This window comes from Notolepis coatsorum (assembly GCF_963971535.1).
Source record: "Notolepis coatsorum genome assembly, chromosome: 16".
In the NCBI taxonomy this organism is placed as follows: domain Eukaryota; kingdom Metazoa; phylum Chordata; class Actinopteri; order Aulopiformes; family Paralepididae; genus Notolepis; species Notolepis coatsorum.
In genome coordinates, this window is record NC_140180.1 from 45,478,883 (window position 1) to 45,501,619 (window position 22,737).

At 44.9% G+C, this 22,737-nt stretch overlaps 1 protein-coding gene across 1 annotated transcript in view; it reads right to left on the bottom strand.

Moving 5' to 3' along the window:
- The window catches only part of diaph2 (diaphanous-related formin 2), an 874,190-nt gene extending 871,584 nt beyond the window's left edge, over positions 1-2,606 (bottom strand). Inside the window, exons 1-2 of the mRNA XM_084332019.1 lie at positions 2,549-2,606; positions 1,563-1,944 (exon numbers count right to left, since the gene is read on the bottom strand). Of these exons, the coding sequence (XP_084188145.1) occupies positions 1,563-1,646 (84 nt within the window). The 5' untranslated portion in view covers positions 1,647-1,944; positions 2,549-2,606. The remainder of the gene's footprint in view (positions 1-1,562; positions 1,945-2,548) is intronic.
- Positions 2,607-22,737: the final 20,131 nt, after the last annotated feature.

Sequence of the window (22,737 nt, forward strand, 5' to 3'; positions counted from 1 at the left end):
ATAAGGCTGGTACTAGTTTGTTCACCTAACGTATAAATATGGCGCAGGTGAATACAGAAGTAGTTCGAGTTACCCAAGTGAAGCCTCACCCACGATACAACGTGCGGTGAAGTGGGCCCGTTTGGCCCCAAATAGAGCATTGAGACCGCGTGCGAATTGATAGCTGAAGTATCAGAGTTTAACGCTGTACCGTCGAGTTCGACCTATTCTATTAATTCAGTAATAGTCTATTTATGTATAGTGTATCGTGCGGCTACCGTTCTACAGTGACCAGCATTACCAACGTTTCCTCGTACCAGCTAGTGTGCTTATCCAGGCTGGGCAGATTAACCTGGCGCCTTCATCCGAGGAGCCCTAGACGAGGACCGTGTGGATATGTACACTGGATAACCTACCCGACGACTACATAGCCCTTTTCGGCTGGATTATATTTGCTTTGGTCCTGTAGCTGATGGAGCGGAGAATCGTCTACACCCACAATTGTGTGGGATTTACCCTGTGAGGAGCAACGTCGAGCCCGCCTCTAAGACGCCTGAGGCTGGCTAGCTTTCTTCCATGCGGAGCTGCATGCCGGAGAATAGCTGTTATTCGTCTGCGGATCAAGAGATTATTGCACTGTCTCCTGTACCTGGAGTCTCCCTATTCTTCGTTGACCCAGACTTTGCTACCGACAAATCCTCTCCCCTTGCTGGCCTACAACCGGAGGGACCCTACTAGTATCTCCCGCTGCCCTACTAGTGTACCATAGATATAATTCCTAAGATACAGGTGGTATTCATTATCTCCTGCGTAATATTATAATGGACTTACGCTCTTGACTTACTCACGCATTCTTCGCCTTACAAGCGCGACTCTAAGTAAAGTAATGTAATCTACTATTATTGCTGCTAATAAATATTATTCTAACCAAGATTTGTGTGGAACCGTGTCATTGTGGAAGTGTTCATCTCATATACCTGTGTACTGTATGGCCAGTAGTAATGTACATAAGACAGTAGTGGTTTAATGATACCATACTTATTTAATACAGTCAGGGAATTGTACCCCTCAGTTACAATAGCTATTTGAAGCTTCTCTCGCACCCAGAGAAGCAATGTTATGACAACATCATGTGATGTGGGCCCAGCCTACACAGCTCCCTAAGGGTTACCAAGTGACCTGCGTGTGATACTGCTTGGCTTATAACATAAGAGGTGGCAATGTGACAGGACACTTTTCAACCTTGAACTTTGAGGCCAGGTTACAAAGCTCATTCCCTTGTTGTGTGTGTGTGTGTGTGTGTGTGTGTGTGTGTGTGTGTGTGTGTGTGTGTGTGTGTGTGTGTGTGTGTGTGTGTGTGTGTGTGTGTGTGTGTGAGTGAGTGAGTGAGTGAGTGAGTGAGTGAGTGAGTGAGAGAGAGAGAGAGAGGAATTTATGGAATGCAGTGCAATGATCTCAATGTTTACAAATCACTGTGAGGGGGGGCATGGCTTTAGAGACCCTTGCATGCCTACAGCTTCAAGTGACAGTTGCGTGTGTATAGGTTACTTGTTATTAATGACCTTAATAGGCTGAATACCTACCAACTTCTTGTTTTTACCCTCATCCTCATTCGACTTCTTTTTAGAGGGTTTATTCGGGTCCTCTCCACCGCTTGCTTGATCCATTTTGGGTTTAGTTCCGTTTAAAGACTTTTAGACAGCCTCCTTTAAAAAAAAGTAATCCCACCCAGTCTAGCAGCTTGAAAAAAAAATACAAAAATACAACCCAAGGTTTTAGGTATTTTCAAAAGCCATTCCGTTAAACGTGGTGCAAAGAAGAAAATCCAAAAAAGTGTCCCCAAATAACTCCTCGGTTGGTTGTATCCCGAGGTGTTGAGCAGGCAGGGCTCCTTGACGCAGAGGTGGGCTCTCTCTCCTGTCCCGCTCCCGTCCCGATGGCTCTTCAGCTCAGAGCGAGGCAACTCTGAAACCATTAGAACAATGTGTCAAGATGTAGCCAGAATAGAGCAGCTGATATATTGTATAGAATTGGACAAATGTTTACCCAAACAATGAGTTTATGCACGTGTTCCCACGAATAGACTGCCGGCAAACACGTTCAATGAACACATAGTAAACATTATGTCAAAGGCATTGGTTGGTCATTACATGAAGAGACGTTAAGACTTCCAAACAACCCGATATTACTAAACAGACTCAACTAAACTGTTTGGAGAAACAAACTTAGAGACAATGACTGTAGCAATACACTGGCAGTTGCAGGATAACCCAGGGTTGGGACTCGAGTCTGACAGCTTGCAACATGTATCGACAAAACATAATAATGTGTCACCCGTTACAATAATGAATTACATTTTCAAAAAATATATATGTATATAACTGTAGAAAATCACCGCTGCTCTCTGCTTAGGCTAACGTTACTTTACAAATACTGGTCAGTTACCCAGGCTAGTATGCTAGATGACAAGCCTACAAAGATAACTATTATCCGAGTTAGTGTTATTGACAATAACCAACTAACTATCTGTGATTATACGCTATTAAATACAATGTAATAATGAAATAACCTGTCAGAGAAAACTCACAGAATCCCATCCACAGCTTACCACTGCAAGTGCAACCAAGCTTGCGTGCCAGGCCCACTGTAGTTCTGCCCATCGCACATTCTGATTCGCCCAGGATCATCGACGGTAACTCTGAATGCTAGCAGCTATTGGTCATATTGCCTGTCAGTCATGGGGTCGGGGTGGCGTCGACGAGGAGGAGACTGTTGTGGTGGAGGGGGTCAGACTGACTACACAGCAGGAGGATAGGATTCAGGCCGTCTTTACAATAGATGATACAAAGAAGTTACAGAGCGATGCCGCGCGTGCTCTGTGAGCGCGCGCGGGAAAGAGTGAGAGAGAGAGAGAGAGAGAGAGAGAGAGAGAGAGAGAGAGAGAGAGAGAGAGAGAGAGAGAGAGAGAGAGAGAGAGAGGGAGAGAGAGAGAGAGAGAGAGAGAGAGAGAGAGAGAGAGAGAGAGAAAGACCTGATGAGTGGAGTGAAATAAATGCAATTCAAATAGGCCCAAGATTTATTCCGCAGGCCCACCTAAATTTAATTTATATAAGACCACTGGTGTTATAATTATATTGTCAAGCTAGCCTATTATATAATGAGGGTTCACAATGTTGTCACTGTGGTAATGTTAGCTAATGCTTGCTCAGTCTCTCTCTCTCTCTCTCTCTCTCTCTCTCTCTCTCTCTCTCTCTCTCTCTCTCTCTCTCTCTCTCTCTCTCTCTCTCTCTAAACCATGCCTGCATAACTTCATTGCTGGGCTAAGTACTTGTATTCTATCCATATGCTTATTACATGTATTTATTGCTCCAATGTCCGCCCACACGGGAACTCTCTAACCCCTGTCCCTGTCTCCCTGTCTCTCTGTGAGTGGATGTCTTGTCGTGGTGATGGCGAAGGTGGTGGATGTCTCAAGGTGATGGCCAAGGTGATGCGATCTTCCCTACGTGTCAGAATGCAGGTAGGTGAATTCCAATGGTTGAAGGCAATCACAGAGACAGAGAGTGTTTACTCTTGAACAGGTTCGACTTTAATAGTAAGAACACAGAGTAAATTCTAAGAGAGAACAAGTGCTAAAAGCACAAGTGTAAGATAAGGTAAATGGGAGCTTATTGGAGGTCCACAGTAGAACCGTCCGCGTTATCCCCGAACGCAATTAGTGAAGACCTGACAATGGACAAGCAGAAGAGAGGTATGTTAAATAGAGACCAAATACCAACATTCCACACACACCCCCGTGACAGCCAATCAGGAACCACCCCTAAGTGACAGCACTAATTGACAGGGAAATGACAGGTGACAAGCCCAGTGACATATGCCAGGAATGTGGGTGGTCACCGACCGAGGTCGGTGTCCAGAACGTAACAGTACCCTCCCCCGACGAACGGCACCAGACGTTCACCTAGGAGCCTCGGGATTCAGCCGCCGGAAATCAACGATCAGGCTGGGATCTAAAATATCCCTTTGAGGCACCCAAGAACGCTCTTCTATCCCGTACCCCTCCCAATCCACCAAGAACTGAAACCCCCTACCCCTCCGCCTACAACCCAGTATCCTCCGCACCGTGTAAATGGGTTGACCGCCAATAAACCGGGGCGGAGGAACCACAGGCAGTGGCGGGGCCAAGGGCGATGAGAGGAATGGCTTCAACAGGGACACATGAAACGTCGGATGAACCCTCATAGAGCTCGGAAGTCGTAACTTGTAAGCCACTGGATTAACCCGATGAATCACTTTAAATGGTCCTATAAAGCGAGGAGCCAGCTTCTTGGATTCCACCCGGAGAGGGAGATCCCGGGTGGAAAGCCAAACCCGCTGCCCTGGACGGTAAACTGGAGCCGGACGACGCTTACGGTTAGCCTGCCGTTGGGTACTAACCGAAACCTTCTGTAGCGCCTTCCGAACCTGTTTCCACGTCCTGCGACAGCGAGCCACATGTGCCTGGGCCGAGGGCACCTCCGCCTCCTGCTCCTGCTCAGGAAACAGAGGAGGTTGAAAACCATACTGGCACTGAAAGGGAGACATACCGGTAGAAGAGGAGAGAAGGGTATTATGCGCGTACTCAGCCCAAGCCAACCTCCTACTCCACGTTGCCGGACTACCGGCAACGTAACACCTCAAGACCCCCTCCAAATCCTGGTTGACCCTCTCCGTCTGCCCGTTCGACTGTGGATGGAACCCAGACGACAGACTGACAGAGGCGCCGAGGCCGGCGGCAAACGCCTTCCAGAACCTGGAGGCGAACTGAGGACCCCGGTCCGACACGATATCTACTGGCAGCCCGTGGACCCGAAAGACATGCTGTATAATTAAATCAGCAGTCTCCCGGGCCGAAGGAAGCTTGGGGAGAGGGACAAAGTGAGCCGCCTTAGAGAACCGATCCACCACCACCAAAATGGTGGTGAACCCGTCCGAAAGGGGAAGACCAGAAATAAAGTCCAGAGATATGTGTGACCAGGGTCGTTTAGGAATAGGAAGTGGTCGGAGGAGACCCGCCGGTGCCCGTCGAGAGGTCTTACTACGTGCGCACACCGGACAGGCCGCCACAAAAGAACGCGTATCCCCCTCCACTGTCGGCCACCAGAACCTCCTACGGATAAATTCCAGGGTCCTGGTTGCCCCTGGGTGGCTGGTGAGGGATGACGCATGTGCCCACTGTAGCAAGCGTGAGCGCGCCACCTTGGGAACATACGACCGTCCCGGAGGACCCCCACCAGGATCGGGCTCCCGCGTTAGCGCCGACCTTACCACCTTCTCTATGCCCCAAGACACGGGTGCCAAAATCAAGGCCGGTGGAATAATGGGATGGGGCTGCTCCTCCCGCCCAGGAAGATCAAACTGGCGCGACAACGCGTCAGGTTTGATATTCTTGGAGCCGGGTCTATAGGAGATGGTATATCGAAATCGTGTGAAGAACAACGTCCACCTGGCCTGGCGAGCGTTAAGGCGTTTAGCCCCTTGGATGTAAGCCAAGTTCTTATGGTCAGTCCAAATAATGAAAGGATGTGCCGCCCCCTCCAACCAATGTCTCCACTCCTCCAGTGCCAATTTGATCGCCAATAACTCCCGATTACCCACGTCGTAATTACGCTCGGCTGGTGACAGACGGCGAGAAAAAAAAGCACACGGGTGCACTTTCCCATCCTTTAAGCATCTCTGAGAGAGCACCCCCCCCACCGCGACGTCAGAGGCATCCACCTCCACAATGAACGGAACCTCCGCGTCATGGCGGATCAATACAGGAGCGGATGTAAAACGACGTTTAAGATCGCAGAAGGCCGACTCAGCCCTAGGCGACCATTCAAAGCCAGGGAGAGAGGCCTTAGTGAGAGCTGTTAAGGGATTGGCTAAGGCGCTAAAATTGCGAATAAAGCGTCTGTAAAAATTTGCAAAGCCCAAAAACCGTTGTAACCCCTTGAGCGACGAAGGCCGTGGCCAGTCCAAAACTGCACTCACCTTGGCTGGATCCATGCGCAGACCGCCCTTCGTCAACACAAAGCCCAGGAAGGACACGGTGTCCGTGTGAAACACACACTTCTCAGCCTTAACGAATAGTTGATGCTTGAGGAGACGGTCTAGCACCTCCCGAACGTGCATTTGGTGTTGCACCATATCGCGAGAAAAAATCAGGATATCATCTAAGTAGACAAACACCGACACCCCAATCAAGTCTCGCAGCACGTCGTTAACCAGGGCTTGGAAGACTGCCGGAGCATTAGCCAAACCAAAGGGCATGACCAAATACTCATAGTGCCCATTGGGTGTGTTAAATGCAGTCTTCCACTCGTCTCCCTCTCTAATCCTGACCAGGTTGTATGCATTACGTAAGTCAAGTTTAGAAAAGACCTGTGCCCCCTGTAAGCACTCAAAGGCCGTGTCCATGAGGGGTAAAGGATATCGGTTCTTGATGGAAACGTCATTCAATCCCCTATAATCAATGCATGGGCGCTGATCCCCATCCTTTTTATCAACAAAAAAGAAGCCAGCGCCGGCAGGGGAAGTGGAAGGGCGTATGTGCCCCGCAAGCAATACCTCCTCTATGTAGGTGTTCATGGCCAAGGTTTCGGGGCGTGAGAGAGAGAACATTCGCCCGCGAGGCGGGGAGGTACCGGGTAGAAGATTAATGGGACAGTCGTATGATCTATGAGGCGGAAGTGCTTTAGCACGCGTCTTGCTAAAAACGTCCGTCAGGTCCCAATAGATCTCAGGCACCCCTATTAAATCGGGATTAGAGGGTAGATCAGAATCTGCCACGCTCCCCACCATCCTGGAGAAAGAGGGAGGAGACAAAAGAGAAGAGGGGGGGGGGAGACAAGGGTTTGGGCAAACTCCCGCTGACGATCGACTTGACGTCGGCCGCCGTTGAGAGTTCGCCCGTGCTCCAATTAATGACACGAACACATGACGACAACCAGGGATGACCCAACACCATGACAGAATAGGGGGAAAAGATGACAAAAAAAGTAACCCATTCCCACCCCCCACCCTCCACCCGGATGTGTAAGGGAACTGTGCGCTGGGTGACGCTCCCACTGCCCAGGGGCCGACCGTCCAGGGCATAGACTGGTAAAGGAACCCCTAAGTCCTCCACCGGGGTTCCCCACTCCTTCACCAATCCCACGTGAATAAAATTGCCCGCCGCCCCTGAGTCAATGAGAGCCTTAGTTCCCCTAATGTCACCCCCACAGTTGATCGCCACCTAAAAAAAATTGCGAGAATCCGTGGTTTTGGCAGGAATGAGCCCACCTGCTGGCGCCCTCTCGAGGCCCGACGGCGCACCTTCCATCCCCGATTGGCGCCGAGCCGATACAGCCTGGACCCGACAGCTGCCGAAGCGGTGACCGGTGCGGCCGCACCGGAAGCAGCGTCGATCTTTGATGAAGCGCTGCCTCTCGTCGTCCGAGAGCGACAGCGCTCCAAGCTGCATGGATTCATCACCCAGTGGCCCACTCGTGTAATGCATGGAATTATCAACACCAGGAGAAGAAGGAAAACATACCTGGGGCTGGGTGTTGTTGACATGCTCCTTCTCCCTCTCCCGGTGCCGATTATCCATCTTGATGGTGGTGTTGATCAGCACTTCCAGCTGCTCGGGGATCTCACGCGCGGAGAGAGCATCTCGCATCCGCGCTGAGAGTCCCCTGACGAACAGAACCACGCAGACGTTCTCCGCCCAAGCTGTCTCCCGAGCCAAGATCCGAAATTTGATAGCATAAGCTGCGACAGTGCGGAGGCCCTGCCGGCAGTCGAGAAGACGACCACCAGCCTCGAAGATCGAGAGTACCCGGGAAGTATCGAATACTCTTCTCAATTCCCGGGTAAAGGCGTCCAGACTGTCGCAGATTATCGCCCCTGCCTCTAATTCCGCCGTAGCCCAGGAGAGAGCTTCGCCGGTGAGCAGTGTGATAATATACGCTACCTGCGCTGTCTCCGATGGAAATGATCGTGGTTGCAGCCGGAAAACGAGTAGACACTGGGTGATGAATTCCCGACAACCATCCGGTGATCCGTCATAGCGAGCGGGCGCCTGCAGATGTGGTTCGCGGGACCGCTCCTGGACCCCGAACCCCCCCCGACTTTCCTCTGCGTGGAGCGCTGCTTCCCCCGCCGCCGACTGCACACCAGCCACTCCTTCTTGGGCTTGTCGAGCTGTGGCCAACGCCGACTGCGCCACCGCTTGGGATGATCCGACGACCCCATTGAGTCGGATTAACTCGGCGCTGACCAGCTGCTGATGTTCCTCCATCCGTGTCTGGGCTGCTCCCTGCGTCCGGAGCATCTCCATGATGGTCTCCATGGAATTCTGATGGTCAGGTCTTCTGTCAGAATGCAGGTAGGTGAATTCCAATGGTTGAAGGCAATCACAGAGACAGAGAGTGTTTACTCTTGAACAGGTTCGACTTTAATAGTAAGAACACAGAGTAAATTCTAAGAGAGAACAAGTGCTAAAAGCACAAGTGTAAGATAAGGTAAATGGGAGCTTATTGGAGGTCCACAGTAGAACCGTCCGCGTTATCCCCGAACGCAATTAGTGAAGACCTGACAATGGACAAGCAGAAGAGAGGTATGTTAAATAGAGACCAAATACCAACATTCCACACACACCCCCATGACAGCCAATCAGGAACCACCCCTAAGTGACAGCACTAATTGACAGGGAAATGACAGGTGACAAGCCCAGTGACATATGCCAGGAATGTGGGTGGTCACCGACCGAGGTCGGTGTCCAGAACGTAACACTACGTCGCCCCCATACTTCAAATGGATCTGAGCAGAATACATACTGTACACATTCATCCAAATTGAATATGACTCTGATATTTTGAGCTCCGAGCCTTGACATTTATCCTTTAACTTATTGTCACACCAGCGCTCGTTTCCTGATGCTTTTTCTTTTGTTGTTGTTGTTCTTAGCTCTATTTTATTTACATTTTTTCAAAAATGTTCTTATGTACCTTAGTTGCTATTGTATGTACATATATGTGTTTTATTACATGTATATATTCACCAACTATTCGCCTGTTTTATTCTCCACCTATCGATCATCCATATCCATAGCAACACTATATTATCACCGACATCCAAGTTGGGGGATCCCCATTTGAACAGCCCATCTGAGGTTTCTCTCCTCCACATCACATGTGGTGCTTTTTTCCTGTTGCTAGGTTTTTCCCTTATCTTCATTGGGACATATTTGGATTTATGCTGGTTTTTGTTCTTGATTTATGCTTTATGCAGCCATTTAACACAAAAGGATGTCCCTCATGCATTGCAAATTTGCATCAAATTCAAAACAGAGTGATGCACAAAATAACTTAAAAGAAAATAATAATTTAAAACAATGAATAAAGTGTGCATGAAATAATAGGGGAAAGAAAATGTTAGGAACTTGTTACATTCACCCACACAAGGGCTGTGGACTCACCCCCCCCGCCCCCCCCCCCCCCCTCTCTCTCTCTCTCTCTCTCTCTCTCACACACACACTCTCCAAGCTCTTTTTCACTCTTGCCCCTTCCTCATCTCTCTCACCCCCCTATCTCTCTCTCTCTCTTTCTCTCTCACACACACACATACACACACACACACACACACACACACACACACACACACACACACACACACACACACACACACACACACACACACACACACACATTTAGAATATTTTATTTATGTCCACATAAAGACAAAGTTTAAAGGACACAAATATTAACAGTGCACTTGTACATTGTGGGATTATTCCGATACAATCGTGCCACAGTGGCAACCAAAGTTACAGACTTGAGTCACATGGATGATGAACCTGACAATCTACACACAGCTCATGGGTACAGATAGCAGCGTCTTCTCCAAATTGCCCGGCTGCCAATAATTGCTGACACTGAGCAATATTTAGCGAATTGTTTGGCTCTTCTCTTCGGAAGACCGGCCAACTGAAGGCCTCTAACACCCAACTTATGGACATGACCCAGGCTTGAAGACTAAAAGTTTACAGTTGTAGCCGAGTTGTGATATGGTATGGTCTAACAGTTGATATTTTAACATTTTGGTTGTAAAGGCTTCCTAGTCTAGACTGTAGTCAAACGTGCAACCAATTTCTAGGATGAGAACCTCTCTGTTATTCTCATTAACAATAACAACATCGGGGGTGTTTGCTGAAATATCAGAGAGCAGTGAATTGTCCCTACACAGATTGAGCATATATGGCTTCACACTGGTGTGCTTATACAGCTTATATGTTGCAGGTGACCCGAGTGTGGAACTGACACTGTCTGCAATCAGGTCCACGATCCTATCATGCCTACAAATGTAGAGCCCTTTGCTTGTATGCATGACAGCTATTGAGTATGTGAGACATGGTTTCTGTTGTCTGTTTGTGACCATGGTGTATGCAGTGTGGGCTATGACTGCCAGGGAACCAGATGGAAAGGTTGAGCATTGATGGTAAAACCTGTAGCCATAGCTTTTAAAGACACACACACACACACACACACACACACACACACACACACACACACACACACACACACACACACACACACACACACACACACACACACACACACACACACACACACACACACACACACACACACACACACACACACACACACACACACACACACACACACACACACACACACACACACACACACACACACTTTGAGTCAGAAACAAACATAGTATCAATGAGAGTATCAATAATACACCTGAGTGCAAAAAATTAAATTAAAAAAAATTAAAACGTTAATCATGCGTTAAAAAAAATAGTGGCATTAAAAGAATTGTGCGTTAACGCGTTAATATCGTGTTAAATTTGACAGTCTATATACGTATATATTAGGGCTGGGACTTTATCGCATTAATTTCGATTAATTAACTACAGAAAGAATTACAAGTAAAAAAAAAATTTATGCATTTAATCACATGATGATTTTTCTTTATTGTGTAAGAATGTTATCTTTCAAAGGAGACCAGACTCATGCATGTGCTATAAGTATAACGTATAATAAATTACAAATAACTTTTTTTCTTAGTCTGGTTTGTTCATAAAAAACTATTAAATCGAGTTTCAAGTTCAAGTTATTAGTTGTCAATACAAAAATACAGAATACTTTTATATGAAATGCTTTTTTCTTTTCTGCTCCTGAGAGTGTGCTAGATAAAAATAGATAAGTATGAAAAAGAAAGTCAAAAGTACATAAACAAGTGTAAACAAATATACATATATACAATATACAATGCAGATATATTAAATGCACCAGCAGTTGGTACACAAAAAAACACACGTAAAACTATAAAAATTAACCAAATAAAGCAGTCTCGACGGAGCCAACAGAGAGCTATGCCTGACAAGAGTTTTTTTTTTCAATGGTCAACTGTTCTGGAATGTACTTGAAAGTATTGCGTTTGACTTTTACCTCGAAAGTGCTTGAGTTTACAAAAGGTTCTTTGCGCTATATGTATATTATTCCTAAAATTGCTGCACTGTTAAAAATTGCATTGATCTGTTGGTCTGTGTAGTAGCTAATACAGGATTTTGCTGCTTAAACGTATGTATAATGTATATTCATTGATTCACTCGTATACCAACATTTATTTGAATTGAACATTTTAGCTTTTCGCATGTATTGATATGCGATTAAAATGTGATTAATTTCGATTAATTAACTATAGTTTCGAATTAATTCGATTAACATTTTTAATCAAGTCCCACCACTAGTATATATATATTATATATGCATGTGTGTTTGTTTTTGTTCCTATTTAGATTTTTTTTTTTTATATTTCTTATCATATCATAATATTTCTTTCATTAGTAGCATCATTGTTGATAGGTTGCTGCACAAGAATCAGGTTATTGGAGCAGAAAACCTTATTTTTTTTGCTGAAGTTAGCCATCATTAGAGCTACTGCATGGAGTTTTTAACATGAGAAAGATAATCAAATTATTCTTGATTTTTTTTAACATTTATTTAACCTTTATTTACCCAGGCAAGCAAGTAAGAACAAATTCAGATTTTATTTATTGTCAAAAGTATGCATAATGTTGTGTTAATTCCACAACAAGAGATATGCAGGGGGCCTGCATATATCGGTATCGGTTGATATCGGTATAGGTAAATAAGCCAATATCGAACATCCCTAGTTATAAAGGTTAATTTACAGTATATGTGGGCCACTGTAATGTACTGAAGTTTGCTAATACCTAAACCTACCTACCTAAAAATAAAGAAATAAAGAAATAAACCTATACAGTACTGTAGAAAACTGAAAGAGCTTTTTTTCCCTTGTAGGAATGTAAAAAGGATCACAGCTAACATAAGTCAACTATTTCTCTTTCTTGTTAGAATGGCCTGATGTTCACCATTATTAGTCTCTACGACAAACAGTTCAATTTAAAGGAGAGTCTAACTTCAAGAAACAGGCTGTTCATTCAACAATGTATGTATATTTCAGTTTGTGGAGTGAATATGAGTTGCATAAGATAATAGAGTGTAAAGGTATACTGAATACTGTCTATCTGTATGTCATGTATGTCATTATATGTTATGATGAATTGAAAATGGGGGACCCTGATGTAAACAAGACGAAAGTCTTTCTCTGGTCTGCATCCCCTTAACAATTGTGTGTATTGAGCCGTACTGTATTGTGCATTCTGCAATCTGTTAATAAAGTTTTCAATCAATCAATCAATCAATCAATCAATCAATCAATCAATCAATCAAGTGCAGAGAGAGAGAGAGAGAGAGAGAGAGAGAGAGAGAGAGAGAGAGAGAGAGAGAGAGAGAGGTATCTGTAAAGCATTCCCGGTAACTGGAGAAAGGTATTCCCGTAACCTATGGGTAACCGAGAATACCTTGAGGTACCAGGAATGTTACCTAAATAGGTATTCCCGTTACCTGATAGGTATTCACGGTAACTTTAGATATTGATATGTATTCCGGTTACTTGTGAAAACGAGAGGTTACCAGGAATACCGTTACCATATAGGTATTCACGGTAACTTATATGTATTCCGGTAATTAATTAATTGAAGCTAACACATCATGGAGGCCCAGGCCGTTAGCTACAAGCTACAAGCTACAAGCTAACAACACATCATGGAGGCCCAGGCCGTTAGCTACAAGCTACAAGCTAACAACACAACATGGAGGCCCAGGCCATTAGCTACAAGCTACAAGCTAACACAACATGGAGGCCCAGGCCGTTAGCTACAAGCTACAAGCTAACAACACATCATGGAGGCCCAAGCCGTTAGCTACAAGCTACAAGCTAACAACACAACATGGAGGCCCAGGCCATTAGCTACAAGCTAACACAACATGGAGGCCCAGGCCGTTAGCTACAAGCTACAAGCTAACAACACATCATGGAGGCCCAGGCCATTAGCTACAAGCTACAAGCTAACACATCATGGAGGCCCAGGCCGTTATCTACAAGCTACAAGCTAACACAACATGGCGGCCCAGGCCGTTAGCTACAATCTACAAGCTAACAACACATCATGGAGGCCCAGGCCGTTAGCTACAAGCTACAAGCTAACAACACAACATGGAGGCCCAGGCCGTTAGCTACAAGCTACAAGCAACAACACAACATGGAGGCCTAGGCCGTTAGCTACAAGCTACAAGCTAACAACACAACATGGGGAGCATGTCTATGTTCCCCGGGTCCTATGTTCCCCGGGTTCTATGTTCCCTGCTTTGATTGATTGATTGATTGAACATTTTAGACCACCAGCCCTGATTCCAAACTCTAACCTTAACCAGTTCGAAAGAGGGCCTAAGCTTAACCGTTCGAAACAAGGCGGACATTAATAATTAATAAAATAATAAAAATTTATAAAATTTTCAATCTATTACAATCAAAGCGGGGAACATAGAACCCGGGGAACATAGGACCCGGGGAACATAGGGATGATCCCACAACATGGAGGCCCAGGCCATTAGCTACAAGCTACAAGCTAACAACACAACATGGAGGCCCAGGCCGTTAGCTACAAGCTACAAGCTAACAACACAACATGGAGGCCCAGGCCGTTAGCTACAAGCTACAAGCTAACAACACAACATGGAGGCCCAGGCCGTTAGCTACAAGCTACAAGCTAACAACACAACATGGCGGCCCAGGCCGTAAGCTACAAGCTACAAGCTAACAACACATCATGGAAACCCAGGCCATTAGCTACAAGCTACAAGCTAACACATCATGGAGGCCCAGGCCGTTAGCTACAAGCTACAAGCTAACAACACAACATGGCAGCCCAGGCCGTTAGCTACAAGCTACAAGCTAACAACACATCTAGGGTGACCAAACGTCCTCTTTTGCCCGGACATGTCCTCTTTTCACGCCCTGTCCGGGGCGTCCGGGGGGGGTTTATAAATGCATGGAAATGTCCGGGTTTCATTGTTTTTCAGTTTCAGTTTCACGGCCCTTTGCGAGCATCTGAAGGCTCGGGACTGCATTTTTCGCCCAACATATGAATTACCGAATTAAAGCGTTATTTGTTGCCGTTCGAATCGCCAAAATCCGTGCCTCGGTTCTCGAGTTACATGCCGATATGTCAGGCGTGCAACTTTTTACGTGGCGCGCCAGATTATCACCCCGGACGCGTGAATACTTTCGACAACAAATGTTTGTTTCCGTGTTCGAGTTTTGCGCTCTGATTGGCCAGGTCATGTGACATGTGCGCCAATCGTGGGACAGCAAGTTCTGCGCCTATTTCCGGGTCTAACAGCCTGCAAACTACCTGGCGTTCTATCGCCATGCTCTAAGACAAACTCTAACCTTAACCAACTTCGAAAGAGTGCCTAAGCTTAACCGTCGAAAGAAGGGCAGGCGTTCTATCGCCATGCTCTAAGACAAACTCTAACCTTAACCAACTTCGAAAGAGCGCCTAAGCTTAACCAGTGTAGAAACTTGCGGTCCCACGATTGGCACACATGTCACATGACCAGAAACGCGCGGGCCAATCAGAGACGCGGAAACAAACATTTGTTGTCGAAAGTATTCAGGCACCCAATGATTTTAGTGAAAAATAAATGATTGCAATCAACTCAGAATCATGAAAAAAAACCTAGTTTGACCCCTCACAAGTTACCCAAGGCCAAACAGAACATTTTAGATTTTTCGAAAATCGGTATTCGGTACCTCAACTTTGAGCAGTTGTTATGAAAGAACATACATGATTTGAACTTCAACTTTTTAATACATCTTACTACACACACCTTTACAAACACATTAGTGAAGACATTTATTGGTAAGGATTTAGTTTGCAGATCGGTCAAATATTTGATAAAATAGCATTTGGAATAGGTATTTCCGAATGAATCCAGCATGGCTTATCTTGCATTATTGGAAGACGTGTCACAAGGTGCACTCCGCGGGGAGCGTGTTTTAAGACATAGGGGAGATCTATTTGTCGAGAGCACGGAGTGGCTCATAAGTAGATTCCGCTACCCGAGACACTCCTTGATTTGTACTGCAATTTTGGATCCAAATTGGAGCGTGAAACAAAGTGCACGAATGCCATCCCTGTGCACATTCAAGCGTTACCCATTCAGGCCTAATATTATTTATTATTTATTAAATTGTAATGTTATTACTGGGGTATCTGTAATTAAAATATCACTTAAATGATCGGGGTTATCCACTGAAGCCATGGCTAATAAATCCAGATTTGTCTGTGCAGACATTCTATATTCCGTGCGTAGGAGAAAAAACACTTTCTACGCAATGTTGATTAATGAGGACCCTGGGCTTTATAATGGGAGCCCACAGCCCTGGCCTGGATGGAAGTCTCCAACATGCATACTCCTTTCTGCAACGTTAACCTTTAGTTGCTCCAACTTCATCCTCTCCTCCACTGTGGGCTCCTCTACGCAGTATCTCCCACCAGGCCTTTTGTTATCTCGCTGTGTGTGGTTGGAAGTTAAACTGGAAAGAGCAAGCCACAGAAGTCTTCTCTCCATTAAGTGTTTTGACTCAGCAGAATGAACAGATGTGGCCGGAACCAACAGAGGACGTCACTTTTCAGACACACTAATGTGTCTGAAAAGTGACGTCCTCTGTTGGTTCCGGCCACATCTGTTTATTCTGCTGAGTCAAAACACTTAATGGAGAGAAGACTTCTGTGGCTTATATATTTTTTTTTACTACGAACGCACCACAACTGTCTGCCTTCTGCCCAGCGAATTTCATTGGACCAAAAATCCCATATTGATTGTGTGATGGATCATGGTCTATGTGGGTTTGGTTTTAGTTTATTCCTGTGTGCTTTGTATGTATTTTGAGTTTTCTCTGGTGAGCGGTCAATCACCAGCCACCAGTTAATTGCCATGCTGCATGGCAGGTGTGTGGGCTTGATTGCCACCTGATTGGTATCAGGTCTGCAGTGCCTTGGTTTCCTGTGTTCAAATGCTTGTTAATTTCATGTGTTCCCTCAGTAGTAGAGTGTCCCAAGTACATGTTTCTAGGGTATTATAATGGATTTAAGGCTTGTGGACAAGTTGGAGTCGGACAACATCAACAACAAGGCTGTATGAGTCGAAGGTAAGCAAGCGAAAAAATATGCTTCAGTATGCTTCAACATTTGAGAAGTCATCACTTGTTATCTTATAGATAGATAAATGGCTTAACCCTTGGTAGTCTGGGCTATTTTCACCCCTCCTCCCTGGGAATTTTCACATTTTTCTTTTTTTACATAATATGAAACTACAGGTGCATACCTTCAAAATAAGCCATCAATTGTAAAATTCGAGCAGATAGTCTGTCATTCCTTTGTTATTCCAATGACTGTCTTACATTTACATATTTACATTTAGTCATTTAGCTGATGCTTTTATCCAAAGCGACTTACAAGTTCTGTATGACAAGTCATCAGGGGGCACAACTCTATCAGCTGAGTAACAATGTTCATCAAAGTGTTGAGTGCTACAGTGTAGGTTAGTTTATTAGGACAAGTGCATGACAGTAAGGTTAGTTAGGGTTAGATTTTTTTATTTATAAAAAAATATATATAATAATTCAGTTAACACTTTCCGTGCCACGGGTCCGGTGCCCCGGAACCCTGTTGAATGCCAACGCCCACTTCAATGATAGAGCTCTCATATTTGCGAACGCATAAACTATATCTTAAATTATGGCTATGTGTATAATATGGCCGTCGCTTATCAATGACTTGTTTGCAGTCAACATTGTCGAAACGGATTGTTTTTTAATCGGTTAATTTCCATTTTATGCCATTTTGAAAAACTCGTTTTTTGAAAGTTTCAGGAAAATATAAAGATTCTGTGATAATCGCTGTTTACTGGAATATACTGGCATACACAAAAAACTGTAATTTTTTGGCCTATTTATGAATAGTTTTCAAATAAACGCTAGTTTATCGATAGTATGTGTACTTATGCACGCTATAGAAGCGGGCTGAAAAATCGATTATCCATTTCCTGATCAGCACACACACACACACACGCACACACACATAGGGCCCACGTTGATATCTCTGTGAAAAAAGCTCTGATTAGCCTAATACTGGTAAAATAGATTCCTTACCTCAGATCAGATGTTCTCCAAAAATATTATTCCAATTCCTGATCGCCATTCCAAATATCGATCGCGTTTATTGATCCAACGCTGGGTGGTCGAAACACAGATTGCACGCTGTTCTGAGGCTCCACAATGAATCCGATCGGCTCGAGTTCCATGCCTGAGAAGTAAAATGTGGAAGCAGGATTTTTTTTCCCCCCATGCGTTTCATTCAGTCGAATCCAAAGGGGTGCAGTACCACAGGGAGAGACGATAGGGGGCGGTATTTTCCCAATGGAGCTCAGAGAGAGTTTGCAGTGGTAACGTGAGGCTAGATTGATGAAATATGAATGGAAATCGGTAATAAAAAAAAACGAGATCTCTCGTTGTTGGCACTCAACGGTCGGCATGAACTAACGAGAAATCTCGTCGCTGGCACTCAAAGTGTTAATGGTTGAAGAAGTGCGTCTTTAATCGACGGCGAAAGATTGGACGGGTTTCGGCTGTCCTAACTAGGGATGGGTACCGAATTCGGTACTTTTGAGGTACCGAACCGAAACACGTCGGTACTACCGAGTATCGAATCAAGTGAGATACCAAAAAAAGAAAAGATTATTTTTTTTTTTATTTTTTTTTCATGTCAACGTTCACACGCACAATATATGCTTACCTAGAATTTGACTTGATTCAACAACAAAGCAGTCAGAGCAATGGCAAGCCGAAAACTGTCGAAATTGTAGTTATTTGAAGTTTGGATTTTTTTTTTCACGACTGAGGTAGGTAAATAAAATTTCTTGAGAATAAAGTACAGAAAAAAGGTACCGGTATCGATTCACAGGTACCGGTATCGGTTCAAATGTGAAAGGTACCCATCCCTAGTCCTAACTGGGGTGGGTAGTTCATTCCACCATTGTGGGGCAAGGACTGAGAAAAGGCAGGTTCTCCTTGATGACCCTCCCGGAGCTCGGATAAGAGTTGGTCTGAGACGGCGTAAGGCTCTTGAGGGTGTGTAGTTAGAGACCATTGACCGGAGGTAGGTGGGAGCGGTTCCCTTTGCCGCACGGTATGCCAGGTCGAGGGTCTTGAAGCAGATTCGTGCAGCAATGGGGAGCCAGTGCAGGTCCCTAAGAAGTGGGGTGACTTCGGTAGGTTTGAGATCAGGCAGGTCGCTGCGTTCTGAATGAGTTGAAGAGGCTTGGTGGCAGTGGCTGAGAGGCCAGCAAGCAGTGCGTTGCAGTAGTCGAGGCCGGAGATGACTGTTGATTGGACGAGGAGTTGAGTGGCTTCTTTTGTCAGGAAGGGGCGCATCCTTCTGATGTTGCTCAGGAGGAATCTGCAGGTTCTGGTTGTCACTGCAATGTGAGCGGAGAAGTTCAACTGGTCGTCGAGGACAACACCAAGGTTCTTGGCGGTCGGGGACGCGGTCACAGCTGCATTCTCGACTGTGATGGAAAGGTCGGTCAGGGGAGAGGATTTGGCCGGCAGGTGGAGCAATTCTGTTTTGCTTAGGTTCAGTTTGAGGTGGTTGGTCGTCATCCAGGCGGAGATGTTGGACAGACAGGCCGAGATCCGCTCAGAGATGTGGATATCTGAGGGAGGGAATGAGAGAAAGAGTTGAGTATCATCGGTATAACAATGATACAAGAAGGCATTATGACAATACATTTTTTAATGTTGCAAAATTTAAATAAATGTATATTTTGACCTGAATCCATGAAGAATCCAGGGCCCTCATGCATCAACGTGTTCTACGCACAGATCTGTGCGTAACCCGTGCGTACGATCATTTCTAAGCAAAGAGTGGGATTCATCAACTTCAACTTGAACTTGACTTCGTGCTTACATCTACGCACATTTCGGACCTGGCGTACCTCGCGCCCAGTGGTAGAATATATTATTACAACAAGGAAATGAGCTTCTGTGCATAATAACACTGGATGTTCTATGAACCGTAGTTCATTATAGTTCATTGTAAAATAGCAACAGTAGTGTAATTATGGTCAAAACCCTATAAATAGCATTTGGAATAATAGATCTTTCTCTCAGAATGAATGCAGCATGTCATATATGTTACGATGAATTGAAAATGGGGGACCCTGATGTAAACAAGACGAAAGTCTTTCTCTGGTCTGCATCCCCTTAACAATTGTATGTATTGAGCTGTACTGTACTGTACCCATTCTGCAATCTGTTAATAAAGTTCTCATTCATTCATTCATTCATGGTTTATATAGCGTTATCGGAATATACGGGGTGTAGGCTACTGACTGACTGCGCTCCGCGTAGCTTGATTGATTGATTGATTGAAAAGTTTATTAACAGATTGCAGAATGGGTACAGTACAGTACAGCTCAGTACATACAATTGTTAATTGGGGATGCAGACCAACTTTCGTCCTGTTTACATCAGGGTCCCCCATTTTCAATTAATCATAAATCATAAAGCTCAACTCGTTATTATTTTGCGCACAGACCGCCGAAACACGGGAACGTTTTGATTATATTTAAAAGGCTTTACGTTAAACGAAACAAGTGGAATTTCGAAGCTGTAAGCAGAATAAGTCATATGAATATAGTGTTCTTCCCCCTTTTTACTGTACAAGAAAGAATAGAAAACGCATTGCAATGACACCATGCAGATAGTGGACAGACTATATGATGGAATTCAAGTTCATGTATTGAAAGGCAGGATACATCATACATGCAGTGAGATTCATTGTTCTTGTATATGCTCTCGTATTATATTGTTTATATAGGCTACCCAATACTAGAAATCATGCAGCAGGTAGAAAATTGACGGGAGATCCATCGCGATTTGGAATAGAATTGAGGAGAACTTTAATCCGTGGGTATTAATCAAACAACACGGGAAAAGGCAGTCATATTCCAGCGCGGTCTTTATTAGCCGACAACAAAATAGATGCCTCTAAAAATCATATAGCCAATCGAACACAACTAATAAAGGCATTCATATTGTACAGCACGGTTATAATGACACACAACACAACCAACGCCAAACAGTGGTCAACGAACGGTCTTTATTAGTATTTTGAGCTGTCCAGGCAGAATTGCAGCAATGGTCTTAGGGAGCCGTTGATATCTGACATCACCGTTTACAAATCCGCCTTTTATTTATCCACCTCCGTTACGAGGACCTCCACCTCGGTGTCTGTGTAGTTTCTCTTTTTCGTTCGCTTTGCCATCCTCCAACATTCCACGCACAGGGATTCCCTCATGGTATTTGAAGGGGAGGGCCTGACCATATTTGGTTGGTCGGGGCGGTTTTGGTATGCAAATACGTGAAAGCGTGCACGAGCTGCGGCGCAGGGCCAAGGTGGGATTCATCATGACAGGTGTGCGTAGAGCCTGCTTACGCACGTGTGATGAATGCCGACTTCCCTGTGCGTGCGCTAGTTCTAAATTCCGTGCTTACGTGTGGAAGTAGGTCAAGGTCAAAGTCCACGTTGATGAATGAGGGCCCAGGGCCCTCATGCATCAACGTGTTCTACGTGCGTAACCCGTGCGTACGATCATTTCTAAGCAAAGAGTGGGATTCATCAACTTCAACTTGAACTTGACTTCGTGCTTACATCTACGCACATTTCGGACCTGGCGTACCTCGCGCCCAGTGGTAGAATATATTATTACAACAAGGAAATGAGCTTCTGTGCATAATAACACTGGATGTTCTATGAACCGTAGTTCATTATAGTTCATTGTAAAATAGCAACAGTAGTGTAATTATGGTCAAAACCCTATAAATAGCATTTGGAATAATAGATCTTTCTCTCAGAATGAATGCAGCATGTCATATATGTTACGATGAATTGAAAATGGGGGACCCTGATGTAAACAAGACAAAAGTCTTTCTCTGGTCTGCATCCCCTTAACAATTGTATGTATTGAGCTGTACTGTACTGTACCCATTCTGCAATCTGTTAATAAAGTTCTCATTCATTCATTCATTCATGGTTTATATAGCGTTATCGGAATATACGGGGTGTAGGCTACTGACTGACTGCGCTCCGCGTAGCTTGATTGATTGATTGATTGAAAAGTTTATTAACAGATTGCAGAATGGGTACAGTACAGTACAGCTCAGTACATACAATTGTTAATTGGGGATGCAGACCAACTTTCGTCCTGTTTACATCAGGGTCCCCCATTTTCAATTCATCATAAATCATAAAGCTCAACTCGTTATTATTTTGCGCACAGACCGCCGAAACACGGGAACGTTTTGATTATATTTAAAAGGCTTTACGTTAAACGAAACAAGTGGAATTTCGAAGCTGTAAGCAGAATAAGTCATGAATATAGTGTTCTTCCCCCTTTTTACTGTACAAGAAAGAATAGAAAACGCATTGCAATGACACCATGCAGATAGTGGACAGACTATATGATGGAATTCAAGTTCATGTATTGAAAGGCAGGATACATCATACATGCAGTGAGATTCATTGTTCTTGTATATGCTCTCGTATTATATTGTTTATATAGGCTACCCAATACTGACATCAAAATAGATTGTAGTAGTATGCCTCTAGAAATCATGCAGCAGGTAGAAAATTGACGGGAGATCCATCGCGATTTGGAATAGAATTGAGGAGAACTTTAATCCGTGGGTATTAATCAAACAACACGGGAAAAGGCAGTCATATTCCAGCGCGGTCTTTATTAGCCGACAACAAAATAGATGCCTCTAAAAATCATATAGCCAATCGAACACAACTAATAAAGGCATTCATATTGTACAGCACGGTTATAATGACACACAACACAACCAACGCCAAACAGTGGTCAACGAACGGTCTTTATTAGTATTTTGAGCTGTCCAGGCAGAATTGCAGCAATGGTCTTAGGGAGCCGTTGATATCTGACATCACCGTTTACAAATCCGCCTTTTATTTATCCACCTCCGTTACGAGGACCTCCACCTCGGTGTCTGTGTAGTTTCTCTTTTTCGTTCGCTTTGCCATCCTCCAACATTCCACGCACAGGGATTCCCTCATGGTATTTGAAGGGGAGGGCCTGACCATATTTGGTTGGTCGGGGCGGTTTTGGTATGCAAATACGTGAAAGCGTGCACGAGCTGCGGCGCAGGGCCAAGGTGGGATTCATCATGACAGGGGTGCGTAGAGCCTGCTTACGCACGTGTGATGAATGCCGA